The sequence below is a fragment of the Haliotis rubra genome, unplaced genomic scaffold (genome assembly GCF_003918875.1).
Source record: "Haliotis rubra isolate DU_JTF1 unplaced genomic scaffold, ASM391887v1 Scf360, whole genome shotgun sequence".
Lineage (NCBI taxonomy): Eukaryota > Metazoa > Mollusca > Gastropoda > Lepetellida > Haliotidae > Haliotis > Haliotis rubra.
In genome coordinates, this window is record NW_025767036.1 from 659,562 (window position 1) to 685,722 (window position 26,161).

The 26,161-nt window shown below is 39.8% G+C and overlaps 1 protein-coding gene across 3 annotated transcripts in view; it reads left to right on the forward strand.

Annotated features, from left to right (window-relative positions):
• Positions 1-24,830, forward strand: part of LOC124285459 (toll-like receptor 4) — a 43,150-nt gene extending 18,320 nt beyond the window's left edge. The window contains exons 2-3 of one of the 3 annotated variants that reach the window (XM_046721693.1): positions 9,649-12,005; positions 24,622-24,830. In XM_046721693.1, coding sequence (XP_046577649.1) covers positions 9,669-12,005; positions 24,622-24,801 — 2,517 coding nt within the window. In that variant the 5' untranslated portion in view covers positions 9,649-9,668 and the 3' untranslated portion in view covers positions 24,802-24,830. Of the gene's footprint in view, positions 1-6,514; positions 6,530-9,648; positions 12,383-24,621 lie in introns of those variants that run through there. The other 2 variants (XM_046721692.1, XM_046721691.1) reach the window with 2 other exon arrangements.
• Positions 24,831-26,161: the final 1,331 nt, after the last annotated feature.

Consider the following 26,161-nt stretch of genomic DNA (forward strand, 5'->3'; position numbering starts at 1 on the left):
GACACAATTTTCCTTCATTTGGGTACATGTAACTATGAGGAAAACTTCAAGGGGTCGGAAACTTCATTGTTTGTTTTCATGTCCTGAAAAAACTCTGAAATGATAGGCATCAGTATGAGATAATGTCACATCCTTGTTTCAGAGTATTTCAACGTGATGTCACTGTCAACAGATTGCATTCATTCAGCATTGACCTGATGAAAGAGCGAGGAGTATTTTATAACGGTGTGACAAAGCATGAAAAAATGTTATCCATAAATCGTGTAACTTATTCGTGGTCTTCAAAGTTCTAAATGCTTGTCAAATACTTTAAAAAGAATATAATTGGCCTTGCGCGACCAATGTTGTAACATGCGTAGCTTGTACAGAGAGTGAGTGAGTGTGTTTTGTTTTACGCTGCACTCAGCAATATTCCATCTATATGGGGGTGGTCTGTAAATAATCGAGTCTGGACCAGACAATCCAGAGATTAACCAAGTAACATTAATATTGATCCATATCAACATGATTGCACTCCGAGACGATGGGATAGCCTAGTGGTTAAAGCGTCCGCTCGTCACCCTGAAGACCCGGGTTCGATTCCCAAAATAGGTACAATGTGTGAATCCCATTCCTGATGTACCCCACAGTGATATAGCTGGAATATTGCTGAAAGCATTCTAAAACCATATTCAGTCACTCAGTTGGGAATCGAACCCAAGTCTCCTGAGCGACGAGAGGGGCGCTTCAACCAGTCATACATGTTAAATTTCCCTCGATAAGATTGGGGCAATTATATTGCCCAGCTTTAATTACCGGGCCTGTATGCCTATTAATTCCTCATCCATGAATATATCAGGAACACTTCCAGGTGTTTGAAGTTATTAATGCACTCCGACCAGAGCAATTGTAATCTTTCAGTTCCTCATCTCTGAAACGTATCTAGTCAAGGTCATGTCACATCCTGGTGGCAGAACAATGGTATCCCTGTGGACTCCACACAATTTCATCGTAACTAATGATAGTGCTGATATATGTTTGTTGTGTTTGTCTTAAACAGGAAACAGATCAAATTGGCTCAAAAGATAAAGTCTACTTTATGCCTGATGCTATGAGGAAATTGCGACACACACGCAGCCAAATAAGAGAATTTGATCAATCGACACCATTTTTTAAACAATCAAGAAAGACAAAACATTAACGTTTACATGATTGTATCAGTGATGGGTCTTACGGGTCGTTTATGTATCATGCTGCGAATCGATTTCCCAATGAGGATTTGAGCAGCCTTGTCGGAATGTCCACTTCTGTTGCAGCGTCTTCACCAGTGTCTTAGCGTGTGGTCATTGAGATTCGTTTGATCATGGCCCTGAGTTGTTCTATTTGGGAGGGGGAAGAGTCAGAGCATATATCTTGCCGTTGCTTTCTGGTAATGTTTTGCTGCTGAGACAGTGAGTTTCGGTATGAGCTCGGTGAGCACGAGCGTTATCTTTTTAGAAAGCAAAACATGGTCCAGAGCATCATTATTAGCTGACGTTAATACAGTTATTGGTTGTAGTCCAGGTAGTACTTTTAAGTGACCTTCCATGGACAATAGACAACAGTGTTCTGGTAGTACTATTGATCCCCAACCATATAACACATCCACCACCAAATGTGCCATGTTGTCTTACGATTACATGAAATTCCTTTTGGCGCCACAACAGACTACCAAGAGTGAACCTTCGGTTGGCAAGCTCTGAACACCATTGGCATGTTGATAGAATGTAGATATGTGTTCATCACGTTTTAGATGGTGGTTATTGAGAAAACAATATGAGAAATGATGGACATCCTCATGGATAACACTCATGTAAAACTTAAAGGGTAAATCTAGAAGTAGTCATGCGAAGGCTACTAACGGTGATCGCTCCTTGCGACCCTGTTTCTTTAGACATGGAAATTAGAATGCAAAACGTGAAGGGTAAAACATTCAGTCTAGAAGCAATCATCCCATGGCTACCAACGGTGCCCGTTCCTTGAGAACCTGTTTCCGTTGAGATAGGAATCAGAATGTAAAAATTGGAAGGGTGAAACATTAGTCTAGAAGCAATCATCCCATGGCTACCAACGGTCACCGCTTCTTGCGAACCTAAACATAGGAATCAGAATATCAAAACAGTAATAGAGCCAAGATGTCTAACTTCAGCTTCGGGTATAACGATATCTGATAACCACCAAAAAGACAATTCACTGATTTACCAGCCAGCACTTGCAATAAATTAGAGTAGTGAGACAACCTCATGTCTTTCATATGACGATTTATCTGAAGATTCAGGATTATAAAAAAACAACAAAACTTTAACAAGTCAATATGTTGTTTACATTTAATGTCGAGCAATATTAAAGGTGAGGTACAGACGAGCATGATCTCCTTACTAACATTTCAAAGATATTTCATACGGCTCTGAAGTTCTATTGACGATAAACATAAACAGGAGATTGAAACCTTGGAAAGTCACCCAAACCGGAAAGTAGAAGGTCGGTAATGTCACAGTTTGTGTTTGAAAGTAATATTTATCAATTGTATGGTATTTCCGTGGACAAACACTATGAAACCGACATAATTAGAACTATTACAAACAATCAAACACAAGTACCTGCATGCTGTTACATATATGAAATAACCTTGAGTGGAGGGTTAAAACCCATTTCTCTTCACATAGTGACTTACTTGCACAAGGCGGGTTAGCACGTGATGAGGATAGTTTCAAAATTAGATCTATTTTGCCTGTGGGGGAATGCTTTCTGGTAGTCGATGAAAGAGTCATAGAGATGTTAGGGTAGGTCAAGTCATGTCGGGTCGTAGTACTTCCTCGTTGTTATGTTTTATATTTGTGAGTGAGGAAAAACACCATAATAATTTTGAATATATATTGCGCCTTTTCAATGTACAAGGCACATGCTCAAAGCGCTAACACACAATCTGATTATTATTACCCCTGATAACCCAAGCTGCCTGTGAGGCGCTAGAAGGTTAATAGTCACATGACTTATCCCACCGGGTACCTGGTGTACTGGGTAAAGGCGTTTAAACAAACTCGCCTGCCTAAGGTTAGACCACAGACATATTAATGATAATGGTTTGCATGGTTTTCTATAGAGACTCGACTGATATAAAAGTATTATAAAAGTAAAAGTCATGATTCTGTCCTTTATTTTGTGACTTAAAAGTACATATATTTATTTCTGTTTATTCTTTGTTCACACATACATTACAAGCGGAGGACTGGCAAATGGTTGGTTATTGTTCAAATAGGTATAAAACAACGTTGGATATGGATCAAATAATAGAAACTGTGTGTAAAATGGAGTAAGTGGATTCGAGAAAATATATTTCAAGCTAGTTGTTAAGTGACACATAAAATATTGTTTGCAGAAATATCCTAATATTTTCACATGCAATCAAACACAATAAACTAATAACTGGTCAATTACCTTAATATACCTGAAAATATACAGATTATCAAGCATTTCCAGATAACAAATGAAAATGTTTAACAGGACAAAATGCTTGGAATATGTTCGTTGCGATGTCTCATTGAAAACAAGATGATAAAATGTGTTTAATTTCCTCGTGTGTACAAAAGATTATGCCTGTGTGAATGAGAAACTCGGCATACGGTAGTCAAGGAGTCAAGTTGCCCTTGCATGAATGATAACTGAGTTTGACACATGTACAGTGGAAACCCTCTAAACCGGCAGCGCTCCAATCCGGCATGCTCACAATATCGGAATTTGGTCACGGCAGAAGGTAGCTAATTTATCATTTACACGCCCTCTAATCCGGATTCAGTTTATTCCGAATTTCGGCACAACAAAGATCGCCCAATTGACTGTTTGTACAGTAATTAAACGCTCTCCGATCCGGCATCGATATCTCTGCTCTCCTGTTGATTGGCTGATTGTAAATTATGAATGAATTGTCGTGTGAGCGAAAACAATAAATTGGACAAAATTAACACACTGACGCATGATTGGTTTTTGACTGCAAGCAGTAACAATATGCCCATTTCTGGCCCAATTTTGAAAGAGAAAGCTATTCAGTTTGCTTCAGAATTACATGTCAGCGAGTTTAAGGCATCAAGTGGTTGGCTGGCACGTTGGGAGACGCAATACAACATCAAGCAGTTCAAAGCGGCACACGGAAGATCATTCGCAGGTCGAAAAGGGAAACGTTGTCTAAACCGGCACGCCCTCTATGCCAGTCCCACCGAATGCCGGTTTAGAGGGCTTCCACTGTATAGGCCAAACAGATCATGTATTTGCACAGATAATCGAAGATATATTTTGACGTATGAGACCTCATTTCTGTTTTTTTCCATCTAAATGTACACAAAACACATTCCCAATGTTGTCGTTGCATACCAATGGAAACAGACAAAACATCATAATTACAATTAGTCAAAAGGTCACATTATGTCCATTTTGTCATGTTTTGGCAACATAATTGACTGAGTGCAGGTGCAGAAAATCCTAACAAGACATGATCACGTGACTGAATTAATTAGCATACTGTATTGTAAGATTTGCATAGCCTGCTATTAAAAACATCCTCGTGGCAAGTCATTGGTATGCCTACCTTTTGTGTGTTGACAGAATAATTGCTGCCTTTACAAGGCGGCCTTGTGGTTATTTCATTAAGCCGACGACCTGGGTTTCTCACATTGGTACAATGTGGTGTGAAGCCCATTTCTGCTGTCCCCGCCGTGATATTGCTGGAAGATTACTAAAAGCAGGGTAAAATTGCTCATCACTCATTCACTCACTCACTCTCTGACTATCACATTTTCGCGATTGCGAGTGGGAAGTGACAGCAACACAAAAAGCCCTCTATTTCACTTGTAAGAGCAGTCGACTTCATCCAGGCGAAGGCATCCCTAGGATTGCTATTCTGTTCCACACACTTCATAGACACATGGTGCAGCGGTTTCCCTAGTCTGTCTCACAGTTCCTGAACCACATTAGTTTTCCTACTGCCCAGTTCTCCCTTCAATGCTAAAGCTCAAAATGAAGCAAGACTAGACTTCCTCGGGTTCTGAATCTGCCATCTCACCGGGGCTCCTTTTCAATTTAAATATCTGGTACTCTCAAAATTATCTATATATATATATATCTCCTTAAATGATCGACTCTGGGCAGACTTGCCGAATGTCTTATGTCCAACAACCTTGGTGGGCTTAATTTCATTGTGGAACACCTTGTTTTCATCATGAGTTTGGACATGCATCTGTTATTATTAATCCCAGTCTTTATTAATTCAACGTCTATTCCATACCGTCCTCTTTGGTACGCCAAACATCTGCTCAGAGAATGTTCTTCTGCTGTATCGCTGACTTATATTATATCCTTTTACTGTTCAAAAAGACACAGCCATATTTCCGGTCACGTGGAACGTGGACATGATAATACCGTTATTCAAGTCCGATGAACAGGTGATCCCACCAGTTACAGGTATCTCTTGTCTAATATCCTTAAACAAATATTCATAAGTGTAATACGTTCGCAAACCGAAATGTCACGTCTACAGAGCATTCACTGAATTTGATTATGTTGATATTAAGTATTAATCTTTTTTTTCATCTTCATAGTAAAGATTGTCATGGTAAATTGTACTCTGTACATTTAAAGTATATCCACCGATGTCAAGTAAAACCAGTGTCTGATAAATGTCCATATTTTGAAACCAGCAAAGTCCCCCAAGGTCGTGCACTTAGTCCCGTATTATTTAGTCCTTTTTACACATTTTCAAGCACCATAAGGCCAACGTGTTTCTCGTGAAACTATGGTATCTAAAAACAATTACAAGATACTACTATGGTTTGCAAATGATAGTTTTCTGTTTGAAATATGTCTATAGGTACGTGTGTACTCTGCATTGGACCCGCGAAGAAGTGGGTTAGAAATGGTCTTCAGCAACCAATGCCTGTAGTAAAAGACGACTAACGGGATCGGGTGGTCAGGCTTGCTTACTTGGTTGACACGTGTCATCGTATCCCAGTTGCGTAGATCGATGCTCATGCTGTTGATCATTGGGTTGGCTAGTCCAGACTCGATTGTTTTACAGACCTCCGCCATATAGCCGGAATGCTGCTACATGCGGCGTTAAACAACAAATCAACCAACCGATATTCTACATTGAGTAAGGAAAGCGTTATATCAGCAATGCACTCTGGTCATCTATTGTTCGAACAATGTCAACCTTTATCCACATTTTTATATTTGTACAATATACAGGCTTACAATTGGAAGATATACTGCCAAATGTAATTGTATCTTAAATACATTATGCTTGTAACACATGTAGTAGGTAAGGATCGCGTTATAGATGTATTTGACCCATGATGTGTTCATATCTCAAATCGAAACCTGTGACGAGGAAATTGTTATTGTTTCAACTGATACAAAAGATCAATATTATATATTTGCTAAATAACTACAGCACAGGGGAAACCCGACGAGCACAAGGGTCAGTGCAAGAAGTCTACTAGCTCTGTGTGAAAACAACAGGGTGAGTTTAATATGCATACATTTGAGATTGTTTGTTTTATGAGTGATAAACTATATGCTTGCGTTCAGTTCATGTCAAATAACGGGTGTCCTTTAGGACACTGATATCGCATAATATGTACTTGTTATGTGCGTGAGACTGTACTCCAGTAGGACGTAATCGTTCGTTAAACACTGTGATACAAGCAAACTACTTCGACTGACGAATATGGTTCTTTTGTTCAGCGGACAACATTGTAAGTCCCTATCTGAATGTAGCTTTCTCATTTTGTTGTCTTTACAGTGTTTATTATTCGTAATGGTAAATGTATACACACGAACAGTGATATTTAATAGTTCAGGGAGTCACTTAGGATATGAAGTAGACATCGAACCGAGTTGCAACATTAGGTACACCTTCTTACAACTGTGCAGGGCGGTGGGGTAGCCTAACCCAGCCCCTTTCTGATGTCCCCTGACGTGATATTGTTGGAATATTGATGAAAGCGGCGTAAAACCACACTCACGCACGCACTCACTCTTATAGCCGTGTAGGAAAACTTTCTGATGTCGCATGAGTTCAGGCTAATCAGGGTTTATAGTACATGGTGGTAGTGGATTTGTTTAAAAGAGTGATAATGTAGGGTTTAGGAATTACAGCTCTCCACTTTAATGGGATACACCTACATGTACGCTATGGGAGGGAAATGTTTGTCAAGGCACAATTTGTGAGGGTAAAGGGTAAAACTTGTTGTCCAATGGTAGTGCCTGTGTTTAGGGATACAGGAGCTTGGCAGAGTTTGTTGGAAGTGCAGTGCCCAACACTTGTAAATCAACCACCAGTCAACACTGAGCTATGGATCATGATTTTCACCCAAAGCAACGCAAAGTGTGCTGCAAAAGTTAATTCTCCAGTTTGAGTTTGTTCAAGGATAGGTGGTTATGGGTCATATCGATAAGTTATCGTTCCCAGGTGCCGACTTGATTGACCATTGTTGTTAGCATATGTCCGGTGATCCACTAGAGGTTTCAAATTGTCCCGCAGAGAAAAAACCTGAGAACTCTCTGGTCAGTGTCATGTCTAAGTCGATGGCAACTAGGTAGGTTTAGCCTGAGGTAACTTAGGTTGAATTGTCAGGCACTTGCAAGTGTGTGTCTAGAATGCTTGGCGCGCTGGAAGATGCTGCCTGTTGGAGCTAGCTTTGCATCTATAGGTGATAAGGTAGACAATGAACGTTTCCGGGCTTCAGCAGGAAGGGTACCTCAATCGGTCGGGAACAATAGTGCTTCCGAGTCTCAATGTGTCTGTATCAGTGTATAATGAACATGACCAGGGAATCCTAGATGAGTGGGAGTTAGATAACTGATTCAAGTATTTTATAACACCGAGAGGCACAAAGTCCTTAGTCTCGTTGCTAAAGGTATGCAGTCACTTAGACCGTACTGGAGAATTACCATTTCATTTGATCAGATTCCGTTTTGCCGTGGATGTAACATAATTCTGAAGAATGTCACAACACGGCGTAAATTCAACCGAAAAATGTATTAGGAATACATACATTAGATAACCTTAATAAATACAAATATATTACATAACCGTCTACTAGTACGTGTTGATTTTCGGGATGAAAGTGAGTGAGTGAATGAGTTGGGTTTTACGCCGCTTTTAGCAATATTCCAGAATATTACGACGCTGGACACCAGAAATGGGCTTCACATATTGTACCCATGTTTAACCACTGGGCTACCCCACCGTCCCACCCAAGTTGAAACTAACTGGAAATCAGTCCTTAAAAGAAACACTTGGTTGACATATGTCATCGTATTACAATTGCGTAGTTCGATGCTCATGCTGTTGATACTGGGTTGTATGGTTCAGACGCGATTATTTACAGACCTCCACCATGTAACTGGGATATTGCTGAGTGAAACAGTCGGCTCCTCAGTGGCTGTTCTGTTACTCTATAAAGTCCATGCATTCAACACGTTTATATATAATATCATAAACAGCACCTAACAAGGAAAGACTGCACTCCCCTAACCAAGCATGACGTTTTATTAAGACAACACTGATGCAATAAACAGCACTAATGGCACCACGATTCGGTGAGTTTTGTGAATAATGTATGGAAGTTAGTGAGTGCAATAGTGTGTGTCTTTCAGGAGAAAACACATATCCATTACCATGTCAAAGTGTTTTTTCAGACTTCAAGTAATTGTTTCCTTCGGGATACGGCAGTCCTGATACATACTTATGTGTAGTTCGAGGTCTGAAACAGTAGGCCTGTTTAGTGGGCATGTGACATATTACAGTGAATTTACAACGTGTCTGTAGCTTCTACAAAAGTATTTTTAGCTGACAAAATGGAATCTAAGTGATTTAACACAAGTATTTGAATTACCCCAACTCAAATCACATATATAGCAACCATTTCGGTCAGTTTTATTTCTATTGACCAGAGGTATACGAAAAGAATTGAAAACATACATGTTTATGCAATAGTTACAACGATTGTCAAGGCGATTTCCCACAGCAACTTAAGCACTATAACTATATTAAGTCTTTGATGAAGTTTTATAATGATGGCTATTTATACCACACACAGGTGCATGCTCAAAGCGCAAACACATTATTACCCGGATAACCTGTGAAGGTTGTTAGTTGCATGACTTGTCCCACTGGGTACCCACTTTCTGCTTGGTGAACAGAAGCAATTCTGAACAAACTTACTTGCCTAAGGTGAGACCACATGTGGCACATGTACTTCGTCTTGGGGCAGGACCGAAGTCCCAGAAACTCTCAGGAGTCAAGCTGCCAAACACAGTCACCCATCCTAGGACTGTCCGAGCTCAACGTTGCTTAACTTCAACTGAGTTGTAACAAGGGCCACGTTTCACAAAGCTCTCGTAGCATTCCTACATCCTATCCTATAACACAAGAGGTACGAATGCGACGAGATCTTAGCCTTCAGAGAGCTTTTTGCAACGGGACCCTGAGCTCTATGCATAGGACCACACACCACCACAATCAGCTCTCATGGTTGTTGTGGATCCTAGTCATTCTTGTTTCAGAATGAAGGGGTCAGAATGAGTTCGAGTTGATAATGTTGCATCTACAGTTTTGTTTTCATTTTAACGTAGGAAAACACCTCTAACCGACGATGCTGCTCCTGTTCAATAATGCTGTGTGGATACAGATGCTTCTTGCCAGTGTTACTGTGGTTGATATGGTATTCAATCAACACCCATGTGTACCTTGCAAGTGTATGGTCAATGGAACTGCGGACTGCAGGAACAAAGGCCTGGATCGGATACCACCTTCCCTTCCAAATTATACCCAAGAGTTGCTATTCAGTGGAAACAAGTTGACAGAACTCTACAATGATTCCTTTGTACATCTAACTTTACTGATGCGTTTAGATTTGACAAATAACAATGTAAACCTCATCGAAACGGCAGCATTTGACTTGTTGCCAAACCTACGGAATCTGTCATTACAGGGAAATAACTTAACATACAAGGCTTTTTCCCCCTCATTATTTCACAAGCTGTCAAACCTTAAAATCCTTATGATAAATGACAACATTGTCACATGTGACCCCATACTGGAATACCCAAGTGATGCCCTAGAAAACCTGGTATCTCTTACCACTTTGTATATTGATGGTTTAAGGAATAAAACATTTGGATCAGGGTTTTTGAAGCTAAAAAATCTAACTCATCTGGCAATCCAGAGTAGAGGAAACAAGTGTGGCATGTATGGTGTAACAGAGGAAACGTTTAAATACTTACCATATCTTGAACATGTAAAACTTGTTAATTGTTATCTTCACTATATTGCAAAGGGATCTTTTGCTCATCAAGACAATCTCAAAACTTTAGATCTTTCGTCTAATCATGAGCTAACTTTCAATGGTGTTACAAATGCTACGTATCGAATAGCGTCATCGCTTGAAGGGTTATTCATTGATGCAATAGTAAGTCCATTCGCGGTTTGTGTTGTCATTGAAAAGCCGTTTTGTGAAAACCTTCAAAATACCAGTCTCACTGAACTGCATGCGAATAGTAACAGCGTGACAATGTTTCAGGAAGGCGCACTGAACCTTTTCCCCAAATCATTGAAAAATATATATATGAAAGGAAGCAGATTTCAGTATGGTGCTTACGTTTTCGAAATTCCATCTTTGTTTGGTTTAGAAGTGGTCGATATTGGAGGCTATGTCAATAGAAGACTGCCGTTTCCGTCATTGGATGATTTCAAACACATGCCTGTTCTTTTTAAAAGCCTTAGTTCTGTATACGTTGATGATGTCTATTCATCCTATCCTCCTTTTACTATTCTTCTACCTCCAAACCTACAGAAACTAGATTTTTCAGGGTCACAAATGTACTTTCATATCACAAGAGTTCAAGTTGGTGAGAACAACATGACAGAAATTGATGCTTCACGGAACCTGTTTACAGAGTGGATTGGCGATGTTATTGGATTTGAAAAACTTGAAACCTTAAATCTATCATATAACATTGCAAATTTTGCCACTTCGCAATTTTTCGGGTCTTTCAAGAACCTTAAACATTTGGACATTTCCAACAATCTTTTGGGAACTGTTCTGGGGAATATCTCCAATGGTAACATGTTCAGTGCTCTAAGCAAACTTCAAACGTTGGACCTATCAGCAAACTACATAAATAACTACTCATACGCTCTTTTTTCGAACCTATCATCACTGAGAGTGCTAAACATTTCTAAGAATACGATATATGCCTTACACTTTGATATAATACACATGAAGAACCTAAGTGTTTTACAGTGTTCCGGGAACCAAATACACTGGTTAACTAAAACGTTTACAACCAGTCTTGACAAACTCTCGGATGATCACAACATAACGGTAGACGTATCTGGAAACCCCATCCATTGCAATTGCATCAACATTTGGTTTCTGTCATGGATGATGAAAGCTAAAGCTAAAGGCGCCATTTTCTTTGGAAATCTTTCAGATTATGTTTGCATTTATGATGATGGACATTCCGTGGAACTTGATAACTTGGAAAAGGTTGTTGCAGATTTAACATCCTGGTGTCAACATGTCTCTGTGCATTTTGGGTTGTTCGTTGGAATATCTTTAGTGGTCCTTGTTACTTTTAGTGTGCTTATTTGTTCTCTACTGTATCGATTTCGTTGGAAATTGAAATATGTTTATTATGCAGCACGTCACAGATACAGTACGACACACTCATCCAACCACACGTTCGTCTACGATGCCTTTGTTTCCTTCGCAGAAGAAGATCGTGACTTTGTTGTTAATGAGCTCCTGGTGAAGTTAGAGGAAGAGTCAGACATGAGACTGAACTTCCATCAGCGGGACTTCACCGCTGGTCGCCCTATAGCTCACAATATCATTGAAGCTGTTAAAACTAGTAGAAGAACGCTGGTTATCTTGTCCAGTCATTTCTTAAAGAGCTCCTGGTGTGTCCACGAGCTTCAGATGGCTCACATGGAGAGTGTGTCTACTGGTAGGGACGTGTTGCTGATTATTATGATGGAGCACATTCCAACCAACCAAATCCCAGTGGAAATATTGTATCATATACAATCGGATTCTTATTTAGAATACCCACTTGAAGGAGAGAAGGTGATGTTCTGGAGAAATCTTATTGGAAGTCTGAAAGAATAAAGAACTTTTGAGACGCCTTAGACTTGGACATGCATAGAACTTACTGAAACGTACCAGCATGTATCCCCGACAAGGTACAAAAAATACAATGAAAAATGTAATATTTGAAGCAGCTGCAGCTGGTTGAAAAACGTGATCGAATGGTATTCGATTCCCGGAAATTGCAAGATTATTCACTGCGTATTGACACGTACACAATATCGCACACAATTGTATTGTTGCGTCGTCAGCAGTGGTGACGTCATTCAAATCATATTGCGACGTGAAGTCGGAATGACGTCACAAAAGAACAGATCCAGATGCTACCATGGGAACCAGCTGAAACTGCCAGCTGATGACACTTTACTGCCGTACCAGCACTCGATGTCAATGAGTGTAGACAGTAAAACTCATGTGGGCCTTTTGATTTGCTTTTGTGTTAACAATGTCGACAAACATCATGTGTTGGTCAATTTCCGTGTGTTATTAAGTATTTGGAACACGGTAATATTTCATTTGAAACCTCCGGCTAATGCCGTCGGACCCAAATGAATTGCCGTGCTTCAAATACTCAATAACGCCCGGAAATTGGCCAACACATGATGTTTATCTCCTAAATGAATCGTTTAACTAGTTGTACCAACAGCTCATGCACGTCACTTAACTCAGCAAAGAGAGATTGATGTTGCTTCAAATGTATCCACCGATGAATAGAATGAACACGATCCACAAATAAAAAACAAAATTAATCTCTTTTATTGTCAATACATGTATATCATACAAGTTGCACTTCCCTCTGTTAATGTTCGGATGAAATATGTTTCCAATTGCATATTATTGCTACATTGTGTGTTGCTTAAGTTGCTTAAGTTATCATTGTAACTTCTTATATATGTGTACATGGATTTTGCATCTATTGCACTTCTACATGTGAAATGTTCTGTAGATACTTGTAGGATTAAAATATTGCACCTGAACGACATGTTGTTATTATGTTTGGAACTGTTGGTGGCACTTGTGAGTGAGTGAGTGAGTGAGTGAGTTAGTGAGCGAGCAATATTCCAGCAATAACATGGTGAGACGCCAGAGCTGGGTTTGACAGAATGTACCCATGTGTTTCTCTTACCCCTGACTAAGAATCCTCCTCGTTGTCGTCGGCAATCATCTACTGGTGTAACAGGTTTCATATGAAAGGTGAGTGAGTGAGTGAGTGAGTGAGTGAGTGAGTGAGTAATATTCCAGCAATAAGATGGCGGGAGACACCAGAACTGGGCTTGACAGAATGTACCCATGTGGGGAATCGAACCCGGCTCATTTCAGTAACGAGAGTACACGTCAACCAATAGGCTAGCTCATCGTGCCTATTGTTTGAAAAGTACGTGTCATTGAAATAAAATAACCCTTGTGATAAATTGATGGCTGTAGCTTGATCATTTATTGAAACTTGAAACTTGATTTCCTAGATGTAGAGATAGTAGTTTCAAATATCGTAGGTCATTGCCACACACAGAATAAGGTTTATTCACCGTGGAAATGTTGTGGAAGTTACTTCATGACACAATTTTCCTTCATTTGGGTACATGTAACTATGAGTAAACAACAAGGGGTCGGAAACTTCATTGTTTGTTTTCATGTCCTGAACAAACTCTGACTGACTGATTGACTGAGTGTAGTTTTACGCCGCTTTTAGCAATATTCCAGCTACATCACGGCGGGGGAACACCAGAAATGGGCTTCTCACATTGTACCCATGTGGGGATTCGAACCCGGGTCTTCGGCGTGACGAGCCAACGCTTTAACCACTAGGCTACCCCACCGCCCCTGAACAAACTCTGAAATGATAGGCATCAGTGTGAGATAATGTCACATCCTTGTTTTATGAGTATTTCAACGTGATGTCACTGTCAACAGATTGCATTTATTCAGCATCGACCTGATGAAGGAGCGAGGAGTATTTTATAACGGTATCACAAAGCATGAAAACAATTGTTATCCATAAATAGTGTAACTTATTCGTGGTCTTCAAAGTTCTAAATGCTTGTCAAATACTTTAGGCAGAATATAATTGGCCTTGCGCAACCAATGTTGTAACATGTGTAGCTTGTACAGAGAGTGAGTGTGTTTTGTTTTACGACGCACTCAGCAATATTCCATGTATATGGGGGTGGTCTGTAAATAATCGAGTCTGGACCTGACAATCCAGAGATTAACCAAGTAACATTAATATTGATCCATATCAACGATTGCCCTCCGAGACGATGGGATAGCCTAGTGGTTAAAGCGTCCGCTCGTCACCCTGAAGACCCGGGTTCGATTCCCAAAATAGGTACAATCTGTGAATCCCATTCCTGATGTACCCCACAGTGATATAGCTGGAATATTGGTGAAAGCATTCTAAAACCATATTCAGTCACTCAGTTGGGAATCGAACCCAAGTCTCCTGAGCGACGAGAGGGCGCTTCAACCAGTCATACATGTTAAATTTCCCTCGATAAGATTGGGGCAATTATATTGCCCAGCTTTAATTACCGGGCCTGTATGCCTATTAATTCCTCATCCATGAATATATCAGGAACACTTCCAGGTGTTTGAAGTTATTAATGCACTCCGACCAGAGCAATTGTAATCTTTCAGTTCCTCATCTCTGAAACGTATCTAGTCAAGGTCATGTCACATCCTGGTGGCAGAACAATGGTATCCCTGTGGACTCCACACAATTTCATCGTAACTAATGATAGTGCTGATATATGTTTGTTGTGTTTGTCTTAAACAGGAAACAGATCAAATTGGCTCAAAAGATAAAGTCTACTTTATGCCTGATGCTATGAGGAAATTGCGACACACACGCAGCCAAATAAGAGAATTTGATCAATCGACACCATTTTTTAAACAATCAAGAAAGACAAAACATTAACGTTTACATGATTGTATCAGTGGTGGGTCTTACGGCTCGTTTATGTATCATGCTGCGAATCGATTTCCCAATGAAGATTTGAGCAGCCTTGTCGGAATGTCCATTTATGTTGCAGCGTCTTCACCAGTGTCTTAGCGTGTGGTCATTGATGTTCGTTTGACCATGGCCCTGAAGTGTTCTATTTGGGAGGGGGAAGAGTCAGAGCATATATCTTGCCGTTGCTTTCTGGTAATGTTTTGCTGCTGAGACAGTGAGTTTCGGTACGAGCTCGGTGAGCACGAGCGTTATCTTTTTAAAAGGCAAAACATGGTCCAGAGTATCATTATTAGCTGACGTTAATACAGTTATTGGTTGTAGTCCAGGTAGTACTTTTAAGTGACCCTTCCATGGACAATAGACAAGAGTGGTAGTACTATTGATCCCCAACCATATAACACATCCACCACCAAAAGTGCCATGTTGTCTTATGATTACATGAAATTCCTTTTGGCGCCTCAACAGACTACCCAGAGTAGTCATGCGAAGGCTATTAACGGTGTCTGTCTGCTCCTTGCGACCCTGTTTCTTTAGACATGGAAATGAGGATGCAAAACGTGAAGGGTAAAACATTCAGTCTAGAAGCAATCATCCCATGGCTACCAACGGTGCCCGTTCCTTGAGAACCTGTTTCCGTTGAGATAGGAATCAGAATGTAAAAATTGGAAGGGTGAAACATTAGTCTAGAAGCAATCATCCCATGGCTACCAACGGTTACCGCTCCTTACGAACCTAAACATAGGAATCAGAATATCAAAACAGTAATAGAGCCAAGATGTCTAACATCAGCTTCGGGTATAACGATATCTGATAACCATCAAATAGACAATTCACTGATTTACCAGCCAGCACTTGCAATAAATTAGAGTAGTGAGACAACCTCATGTCTTTCATATGACGATTTATCTGAAGATTCAGGATTATAAAAAAAAAAACTTTGAACAAGTCAATATGTTGTTTACATTTAATGTCGAGCAATATTAAAGGTGAGGTACAGACGCCTGCCTAAGGTTAGACCACAGACATATTTATGATAATGGTTTGCATGGTTTTGTATAGAGACTCGACTGATATAAAAGTAATATAAAAGTAAAATGTCATGATTCTGTCCTTTATTTTGTGTCTTAAAAGTACATATATTTATTTCTGTTTATTCTTTGTTCACACATACATTACAAGCGGAGGACTGGCAAATGGTTGGTTATTGTTCAAATAGGTATAAAACAACGTTGGATATGGATCAAATAATAGAAACTGTGTGTAAAATGGAGAAAGTGAATTCGAGAAAATATATTTCAAGCTAGTTGTTAAGTGACACATAAAATATTGTTTGCAGAAATATCCTAATATTTTCACATGCAATCAAACACAATAAACTAATAACTGGTCAATTACCTTAATATACCTGAAAATATACAGATTATCAAGCATTTCCAGATAACAAATGAAAATGTTTAACAGGACAAAATGCTTGGAATATGTTCATTGCGATGTCTCATTGATAACAAGATGATAAAATGTGTTTAATTTCCTTGTGTGTACAAAAGATTATGCCTGTGTGAATGAGAAACTCGGCATACGGTAGTCAAGGAGTCAAGTTGCCCTTGCATGAATGATAACTGAGTTTGACACATGTACAGTGGAAACCCTCTAAACCGGCAGCGCTCCAATCCGGCATGCTCACAATATCGGCATTTGGTCACGGCAGAAGGTAGCTAATTTATCATTTACACGCCCTCTAATCCGGATTCAGTTTATTCCGAATTTCGGCACAACAAAGATCGCCCAATTGACTGTTTGTACAGTAATTAAACGCTCTCCGAACCGGCATCGATATCTCTGCTCTCCTGTTGATTAGCTGATTGTAAATTATGAATGAATTGTCGTGTGAGCGAAAACAATAAATTGGACAAAATTAACACACTGACGCATGATTGGTTTTTTGACTGCAAGCAGTTACAATATGCCCATTTCTGGCCCAATTTTGAAAGAGAAAGCTATTCAGTTTGCTTCAGAATTACATGTCAGCGAGTTTAAGGCATCAAGTGGTTGGCTGGCACGTTGGGAGACGCAATACAACATCAAGCAGTTCAAAGCGGCACACGGAAGATCATTCGCAGGTCGAAAAGGGAAACGTTCTCTAAACCGGCACGCCCTCTATGCCAGTCCCACCGAATGCCGGTTTAGAGGGCTTCCACTGTATAGGCCAAACAGATCATGTATTTGCACAGATAATCGAAGATATATTTTGACGTATGAGACCTCATTTCTGTTTTTTTCCATCTAAATGTACACAAAACACATTCCCAATGTTGTCGTTGCATACCAATGGAAACAGACAAAACATCATAATTACAATTGGTCAAAAGGTCACATTATGTCCATTTTGTCATGTTTTGGCAACATAATTGACTGAGTGCAGGTGCAGAAAATCCTAACAAGACATGATCACGTGACTGAATTAATTAGCATACTGTATTGTAAGATTTGCATAGCCTGCTATTAAAAACATCCTCGTGGCAAGTCATTGGTATGCCTACCTTTTGTGTGTTGACAGAATAATTGCTGCCTTTACAAGGCGGCCTTGTGGTTATTTCATTAAGCCGACGACCCGGGTTTCTCACATTGGTACAATGTGGTGTGAAGCCCATTTCTGCTGTCCCCCGCCGTGATATTGCTGGAAGATTACTAAAAGCAGGGTAAAATTGCTCATCACTCATTCACTCACTCACTCTCTGACTATCACATTTTCGCGATTGCGAGTGGGAAGTGACAGCAACACAAAAAGCCCTCTATTTCACTTGTAAGAGCAGTCGACTTCATCCAGGCGAAGGCATCCCTAGGATTGCTATTCTGTTCCACACACTTCATAGACACATGGTGCAGCGGTTTCCCTAGTCTGTCTCACAGTTCCTGAACCACATTAGTTTTCCTACTGCCCAGTTCTCCCTTCAATGCTAAAGCTCAAAATGAAGCAAGACTAGACTTCCTCGGGTTCTGAATCTGCCATCTCACCGGGGCTCCTTTTCAATTTAAATATCTGGTACTCTCAAAATTATCTATATATATATATATCTCCTTAAATGATCGACTCTGGGCAGACTTGCCGAATGTCTTATGTCCAACAACCTTGGTGGGCTTAATTTCATTGTGGAACACCTTGTTTTCATCATGAGTTTGGACATGCATCTGTTATTATTAATCCCAGTCTTTATTAATTCAACGTCTATTCCATACCGTCCTCTTTGGTACGCAAAACGCTTAAAGGATGCAATGAAAACCGGAGACACAAAGGGCGGAAAGAAGTTTACATCTGCTCAGAGAATGTTCTTCTGCTGTATCGCTGACTTATATTATATCCTTTTACTGTTCAAAAAGACACAACCATATTTCCGGTCACGTGGAACGTGGACATGATAATACCGTTATTCAAGTCCGATGAACAGGTGATCCCACCAGTTACAGGTATCTCTTGTCTAATATCCTTAAACAAATATTCAGCGTAAGTCTACAGCGCATGTCACTGACTTTGATTATGTTGATATTAAGTATTAATCTTTCTTTTTTTTCATCTTCATAGTAAAGATTGTCATGGTAAATTGTACTCTGTATATTTAAAGTATATCCTCCGATGTCAAGTAAAACCAGTATCTGATAAATGTCCATATTTTGAAACCAGCAAAGTCCCCCAAGGTCGTGCACTTAGTCCCGTATTATTTAGTCCTTTTTACACATTTTCAAGCATCATGAGGCCAACGTGTTTCTCGTGGAACTATGGTATCCTAAAACAATTACAAGATACTACTATGGTTTGCAAATGATAGTTTTCTGTTTGAACTATGTCTTCAGCAACCAATGCCTGTCGTAACAGACGACTAACGGGATCGGGTGGTCAGGCTCGCTTACTTGGTTGAAACGTGTCATCGTATCCCAGTTGCGTAGATCGATGCTCATGCTGTTGATCACTGGATTGTCTAGTCCAGACTCGATTGTTTTACAGACCGCCGCCATATAGCCGGAATGCTGCTACATGCGGCGTTAAACAACAAATCAACCAACCGATATTCTACATTGAGTAAGGAAAGCGTTATATCAGCAATGTACACTGGTCATCTATTGTTCGAACAATGTCAACCTTTATCCACATTTTTATATTTGTACAATATACAGGCTTACAATTGGAAGATATACTGCCAAATGTAATTGTATCTTAAATACATTATGCTTGTAACACATGTAGTAGGTAAGGATCGCGTTATAGATTTATTTGACCCATGATGTGTTCATATCTCAAATCGAAACCTGTGACGAGGAAATTGTTATTGTTTCAACTGATACAAAAGATCAATATTGTATAATTTGCTAAATAACTACAGCACAGGGGAAACCCGACGAGCACAAGGGTCAGTGCAAGAAGTCTACGCTCCTAGCTCTGTGTGAAAACAACAGGGTGAGTTTAATATGCATACATTTGAGATTGTTTGTTTTATGAGTGATAAACTATATGCTTGCGTTCAGTTCATTTCAAATAACGGGTGTCCTTTAGGACACTGATATCGCATAACATGTACTTTTCATGTGCGTGAGACTGTACTCCAGTAGGACGTAATCGTTCGTTAAACACTGTGATACAAGCAAACTACTTCGACTGACGAATATGGTTCTTTTGTTCAGCGGACAACATTGTAAGTCCCTATCTGAATGTAGCTTTCTCATTTTGTTGTCTTTTACAGTGTTTATTATTCGTAATGGTAAATGTATACACACGAACAGTGGTATTAAATAGTTCAGGGAGTCACTTAGGATATGAAGTAGACATCGAACCGAGTTGCAATATTAGGTACACCTTCTTACAACTGTGCAGGGCGGTGGTGTAGCCTAACCCAGCCCCTTTCTGATGTCCCCTGACGTGATATTGTTGGAATATTGATAAAAGCGGCGTAAAACCACACTCACGCACGCACTCACTCTTATGGTTGTGTAGGAAAACTTTCTGATGTCGCATGAGTTCAGGCTAATCAGGGTTTATAGAACATGGTGGTAGTGGATTTGTTTAAAAGAGTGATAATGTAGGGTTTAGGAATTACAGCTCTCCACTTTAATGGGATACACCTACATGTACGCCATGGGAGGGGAAATGTTTGTCAAGGCACAATTTGTGAGGGTAAAGGGTAAAACTTGTTGTCCCATGGTAGTGCCTGTGTTTAGGGATACAGAAGCTTGGCAGAGTTTGTTGGGAGTGCAGTGCCCAACGCTTGTAAAGCAACCACCAGTAACACTGAGCTATGGATCATGATTTTCACCCAAAGCAATGCAAAGTGTGCTGCAAAGGTTAATTCTCCAGTTTGAGTTTGTTCAAGGATAGGTGGTTATGGGTCATATCGATAAGTTACCGTTCCCAGGTGTCGACTTGATTGACCATTGTTGTTAGTATATGTCCGGTGATCCACAAGAGGTTTCAAATTGTCCCGCAGAGAAAAAACCTGAGGTTGAAAGAGAACTCTCTGGTCAGTGTCATGTCTAGGTCGATGGCAACTAGGTAGGTTAAGCTTGAGGTAACTTAGGTTGAATTGTCAGGCACTTGCAAATGTGTGTCTAGAATGCATGGCGCCTTGGAAGATGCTGCCTGTTGGAGCTAGCTTTGCATCTATAGGTGATAAGGTAGACAATGAACGTTTCCGGGCTTCGGCAGGAAGGGTACCTCAATCAGTCGGGAACAGTGGTGCTTCCGAGTCTCATAAGTTCTCAAGTAAGTTTTAGATCAGAAGAGTTTGAGTCGGAAATCCATCTGTTTTTAGAGGAACGATTCGTCGAATGGGGGAATGAAAAATGTATATGGCAAGAGTGAATATATCAGTGTATAATGACGACGGGGGACACCAGAAATGGGCTTCACACATTGTACCCATGTTTAACCACTGGGCTACCCCACCGTCCCACCCAAGTTGAAACTAACTGGAAATCAGTCCTCAAAAGAAACACTTGGTTGACATATGTCATCGTATTACAATTGCGTAGTTCGATGTTCATGCTGTTGATACTGGGTTGTATGGTTCAGAATCGATTATTTTTCAGACCTCCACCATGTAACTGGGATATTGCTGAGTGAAACAGTCTGCTCCTCAGTAGCTGTTCTGTTACTCTATAAAGTCCATGCATTCAACACCTTTATATATAATATCATAAACAGCACCTAACAAGGAAAGACTGCACTCTCCTAACCAAGAATGACGTTTAATTACGACATCACTGATGCCATAAACAGCAATCATGGCTCCACGATTCGGTGAGCTTTGTGAAAAATGTATGGAAGTTAGTGAGTGCAATAGTGTGTGTCCTTCAGGATTAATAGCTGACAAAATGGAGTCTACGTGATTTAACACAAGTATTTGAATTACCCCAACTCAAAATATCTCACATATATAGCAACCATTTCGGTCAGTTTTAATTCTATTGACCTCAGTTATCCGAAAAGAATTGAAAAAATATATGTTTATGCAATAGTTACAACAATTGTCAAGCCCATTTCACACAGCAACGTAAGCACTAAAACTATATTAAGTCTTTGATGAAGTTTTATAATGATGGCTATTTATACCTCGCCTTTACCACACACAGGTGCATGCTCAAAGTGCAAACACATTATTACCCGGATAACCCGGATAACCTGTGAAGGTTGTTAGTTACATGACTTCTCCCACCGGGTACCCTCTTTCTGCTTGGTGAACAGAAGCAATACTGAACAAACTCACTTGCCTAAGGTGAGACCACATGTGGCACATGTGCTTCGTCTTGGGGCAGGACCGAAGTCCCAGAAACTCTCAGTAGTCAAGCTGCCAAACACAGTCACCCATCCTGGGACTGTCCGAGCTCAACGTTGCTTAACTTCAACTGAGTTGTAACAAGGGCCACGTTTCACAAAGCTCTCGTAAGCCTAAGATCACGTAACGTTTCTCGTAGCATTCGTACCTCCTATGCTATAACACAGGAGGTACGAATGCGACGAGATCTTAGCCTTCAGAGAGCTTTTTGAAACGGGACCCTGATCTTTATGCATAGGACCACACACCACCACAATCAGCTGTCAAGGTTGTTGTGGATCCTAGTCATTCTTGTTTCAGAATGAAGGGGTCAGAATGAGTTCAAGCAGATAATGTTATGTGTCATGTTACATCTACAGTTTTGTTTTCATTTTAACGTAGGAAAACACCTCTAACCGACGATGCTGCTGCCGTTCAATGATGCTGTGTGGATACAAATGCTTCTTGCCAGTGTTACTGTGGTTGATATGGTATTCAATCAGCACCCATGTGTACCTTGCAAGTGCATGGTCAATGGAACTGCGGACTGCAGGAACAAAGGCTTGGATATGATACCACCTTCCCTTCCAAATTATACCCAAGAGTTGCTATTCAGTGGAAACAATCTGAGAGAACTGTACAATGATTCCTTTGTACATCTAACTTTACTGATGCGTTTAGATTTGACAAATAACAGTGTAAACCTCATCGAAACGGCAGCATTTGACTTGTTGCCAAACCTACGGAATCTGTCATAACAGGGAAATAACTTAACATACAAGGCTTTTTCCCCCTCATTATTTCACAAGCTGTCAAACCTTAAAATCCTTATGATAAATGACAACATTGTCACATGTGACCCCATACTGGAATACCCAAGTGATGCCCTAGAAAACCTGGTATCTCTTACCACTTTGTATATTGATGGTTTAAGGAATAAAACATTTGGATTGGGGTTTTTTAAACTAAAATATCTAACTCATCTGGCAATCCAGAGTAGAGGAAACAAGTGTGGCATGTTTGGTGTAACAGAGGAAACGTTTAAATACTTACCATATCTTGAACATGTAAAACTTGTTAATTGTTATCTTCACTATATTGCAAAGGGATCTTTTGCTCATCAAGACAATCTCAAAACTTTAGATCTTTCGTCTAATCATGAGCTAACCTTCAATGGTGTTACAAATGCTACGTATCGAATAGCGTCATCACTTGAAGGGTTATTCATTGATGCAATAGTAAGTCCATTTGCGGTTTGTGTTGTCATTGAAAAGCCGTTTTGTGAAAACCTTCAAAATACCAGTCTCACTGAACTGCATGCGAATAGTAACAGCGTGACAATGTTTCAGAAAGGCGCACTGAACCTTTTCCCCAAATCACGGAAAAATACACATATGAAAGGAAGCAGATTTCAGTATGGTGCTTACGTTTTCGAAATGTCATCTTTGTTTGGTTTAGAAGTGGTCGATATTGGAGGTTATGTCAATAGAAGACTGCCGTTTCCGTCATTGGATGATTTCAAACACATGCCTGTTCTTTTTAAAAGCCATAGGTCTGTATACTTTGATGATGTCTATTCATCCTATCCTCCTTTTACTATTCTTCTACCTCCAAACCTACAGAAAGTAGATTTTTCAGAGTCACAAATGTACTTTCATATCACAAGATTTCAAGTTGGTGAGAACAACATGACAGAAATTGATGCTTCACGGAACCTGTTTACAGAGTGTATTGGCAATGTTATTGGATTTGAAAAATTTGAAACCTTAAATCTATTATCATCTATATAATCTATAAAATCTATATACTTTTTCGGGTCTTTCAAGAACCTTAAACATTTGGACATTTCCAACAATCTTTTGGGAACTGTTCTGGGGAATATCTCCAATGGTAACATGTTCAGTGCTCTAAGCAAACTTCAAACGTTGGACCTATCAGCAAACTACATAAATAACTACTCAGACGCTCTTTTTTCGAACTTATCATCACTGAGAGTGTTAAACATTTCTAAGAATACGATATATGCCTTACACTTTGATATAATACACATGAAGAACTTAAGTGTTTTACAGTGTTCCGGGAACCAAATACATATATATAGAATATAATGGTAGACCTATCTGGAAACCCCATCTAATGCAATTGCATCAACATTTGGTTTCTGTCATGGATGATGAAAGCTAAAGCTAAAGGCGCCATTTTCTTTGGAAATCTTTCAGATTATGTTTGCATTTATGATGATGGACATTCCGTGGAACTTGATAACTTGGAAAAGGTTGTTGCAGATTTAACATCCTGGTGTCAACATGTCTCTGTGCATTTTGGGTTGTTCGTTGGAATATCTTTAGTGGTCCTTGTTACTTTTAGTGTGCTTATTTGTTCTCTACTGTATCGATTTCGTTGGAAATTGAAATATGTTTATTATGCAGCACGTCACAGATACAGTACGACACACTCATTCAACCACACGTTCATCTACGATACCTTTGTTTCCTTCGCAGAAGAAGATCGTGACTTTGTTGTTAATGAGCTCCTGGTGAAGTTAGAGGAAGAGTCAGACATGAGACTGAACTTCCATCAGCGGGACTTCACCGCTGGTCGCCCAATAGCTCACAATGTCATTGAAGCTGTTAAAACTAGTAGAAGAACACTGGTTATCTTGTCCAGTCATTTCTTAAAGAGCTCCTGGTGTGTCCAGATGGCTCACATGGAGAGTGTGTCTACTGGTAGGGACGTGTTGCTGATCATTATGATGGAGCACATTCCAACCAACCAAATCCCAGTGGAAATATTGTATCATATACAATCGGATTCCTATTTGGAATATCCACTGGAAGGAGAGAAGGTGATGTTCTGGAGAAATGTTAATGGAAGTCTAAAAGAATAAGCAATTGAATTGCCGTGCTTCAAATACTCAATAACACCCGGAAATTGACCAACACATGATGTTTATCTCCTAAATGAATCGTTTAACCAGTTGTACCGTTACAGCGCACGCACGTCATTTAACTCAGCAAAGAGAGATTGATGTCGATCCAAATGCTTCCACCGATGAATAGAATGAACACGATCCACGAATAAATGCCGAAATTAACCTCTTTCATTCTCGATGCATTTATATCATACAAGTTGCACTTCCCTCTGTTAACGTTTAGTTCAGATAATTCCGAATTGCATGTATATTATTGCTACTTTGTGTGTTGCTTAAGTTGCTTAAGTTCTCATTGTAACTTCTTATGTGTACATCAATGTTGCATATATTGTACTTCTACATGTGAAATGTTCTGTAGATACTTGTAGAATTAAAATGTTGCACCTGAACGACATGTTATTATTATGTTTGGGACTCAAGAGGAAAGAAACTGTTGATGGCACTTGTTGGGTAGGCCATCACCATGTCACCATTTCAGTCAAAGTTTACTAATAAGAAGCAGATACATATTTTTATTTAGAATCTTTTAATAACCTGAACTAAATCTGTTCTCTTACCCCTGACTAAGAATCCTCCTCGTTGTCGTCGGCAATCATCTACTGGTGTAACAGGTTTCATGTGAAAGGTGAGTGAGTGAGCGAGTGAGTGAGGGGGGTGAGGGAGGGAGGAAGGGAGGGAGGGAGGGAGCAATATTCCAGCAATAACATGGTGGGAGACACCATAACTGGGCTTGACAGAATGTACCCATGTGGGGAATCGAATCCGGCTCATTTCAGTAACGAGAGTACACGTCAACCAATAGGTTAGCTCACCGTGCCTATTGTTTGAAAAGTACGTGTCATTGAAATAAAATAACCCTTGTGATAAATTGATGGCTGTAGCTTAATCATTTATTGAAACTTGAAACTTGATTTCCTAGATGTAGAGATAGTAGTGTCAAACATAGTAGGTCATTGCCACACAAAGAATAAGGTGTATTCACCGTAGTAATGTGGTGGAAGTTACTTCATGACACAATTTTCCTTCATTTGGGCACATGTAACTATGAGTAAACTTCAAGGGGTCGGAAACTTCATTGTTTGTTTTCATGTCCTGAAAAAACTCTGAAATGAAAGGCATCAGTATGAGATAATGTCACATCCTTGTTTCAGAGTATTTCAACGTGATGTCACTGTCAACAGATTGCATTCATTCAGCATTGACCTGATGAAAGAGCGAGGAGTATTTCTATAACGGTGTGACAAAGCATGAAAAAAAGTGTTATCCATAATCGTGTAACGTATTCGTGGTCTTCAAAGTTCTAAATGCTTGTCAA